Source organism: Buceros rhinoceros, unplaced genomic scaffold (assembly GCF_000710305.1).
Source record: "Buceros rhinoceros silvestris isolate BGI_N320 unplaced genomic scaffold, ASM71030v1 scaffold28689, whole genome shotgun sequence".
NCBI classification, from domain to species: domain Eukaryota; kingdom Metazoa; phylum Chordata; class Aves; order Bucerotiformes; family Bucerotidae; genus Buceros; species Buceros rhinoceros.
The window spans coordinates 1-264 of NW_010430186.1; the positions used below are offsets into that span (position 1 = coordinate 1).

At 72.0% G+C, this 264-nt stretch overlaps 1 protein-coding gene across 1 annotated transcript in view; it reads left to right on the forward strand.

The window, feature by feature from the left end:
- Window positions 1-5: 5 nt before the first annotated feature.
- AP4B1 (adaptor-related protein complex 4, beta 1 subunit) overlaps window positions 6-264 on the forward strand; it is a gene marked incomplete at its 5' end in the record, with an annotated part of 5500 nt that continues 5241 nt past the window's right edge. Inside the window, one exon of the mRNA XM_010142944.1 lies at window positions 6-93. Coding sequence (XP_010141246.1) covers window positions 6-93 — 88 coding nt within the window. The remainder of the gene's footprint in view (window positions 94-264) is intronic.

The following is a 264-nucleotide window of genomic DNA, read 5'->3' on the forward strand; positions in this document are numbered from 1 at the left end:
TCAGCGGCCTGCGGGACAAGGCCTCCTACGTGCGGCGAGCGGCCGTGCTCGGCTGCGCCAAGATGGTGAAGCTGCAGGGGGACTGCGAAGAGGGTGAGCAGCGTGTGGAGGAGCCCGCCGCAGCGGAGGGCTCGGGGGTGGGGAGGGGGTGGCCACACGGTGCTGGAAGCGTGGTCACGCCCGTGGTCTGCCCGGGGTCCACAGGACGTCCTCTGGGTTGTGGCTGCGGGGGGGGGGGAGAAAAGGAGGAGGGGGGGGGGGATA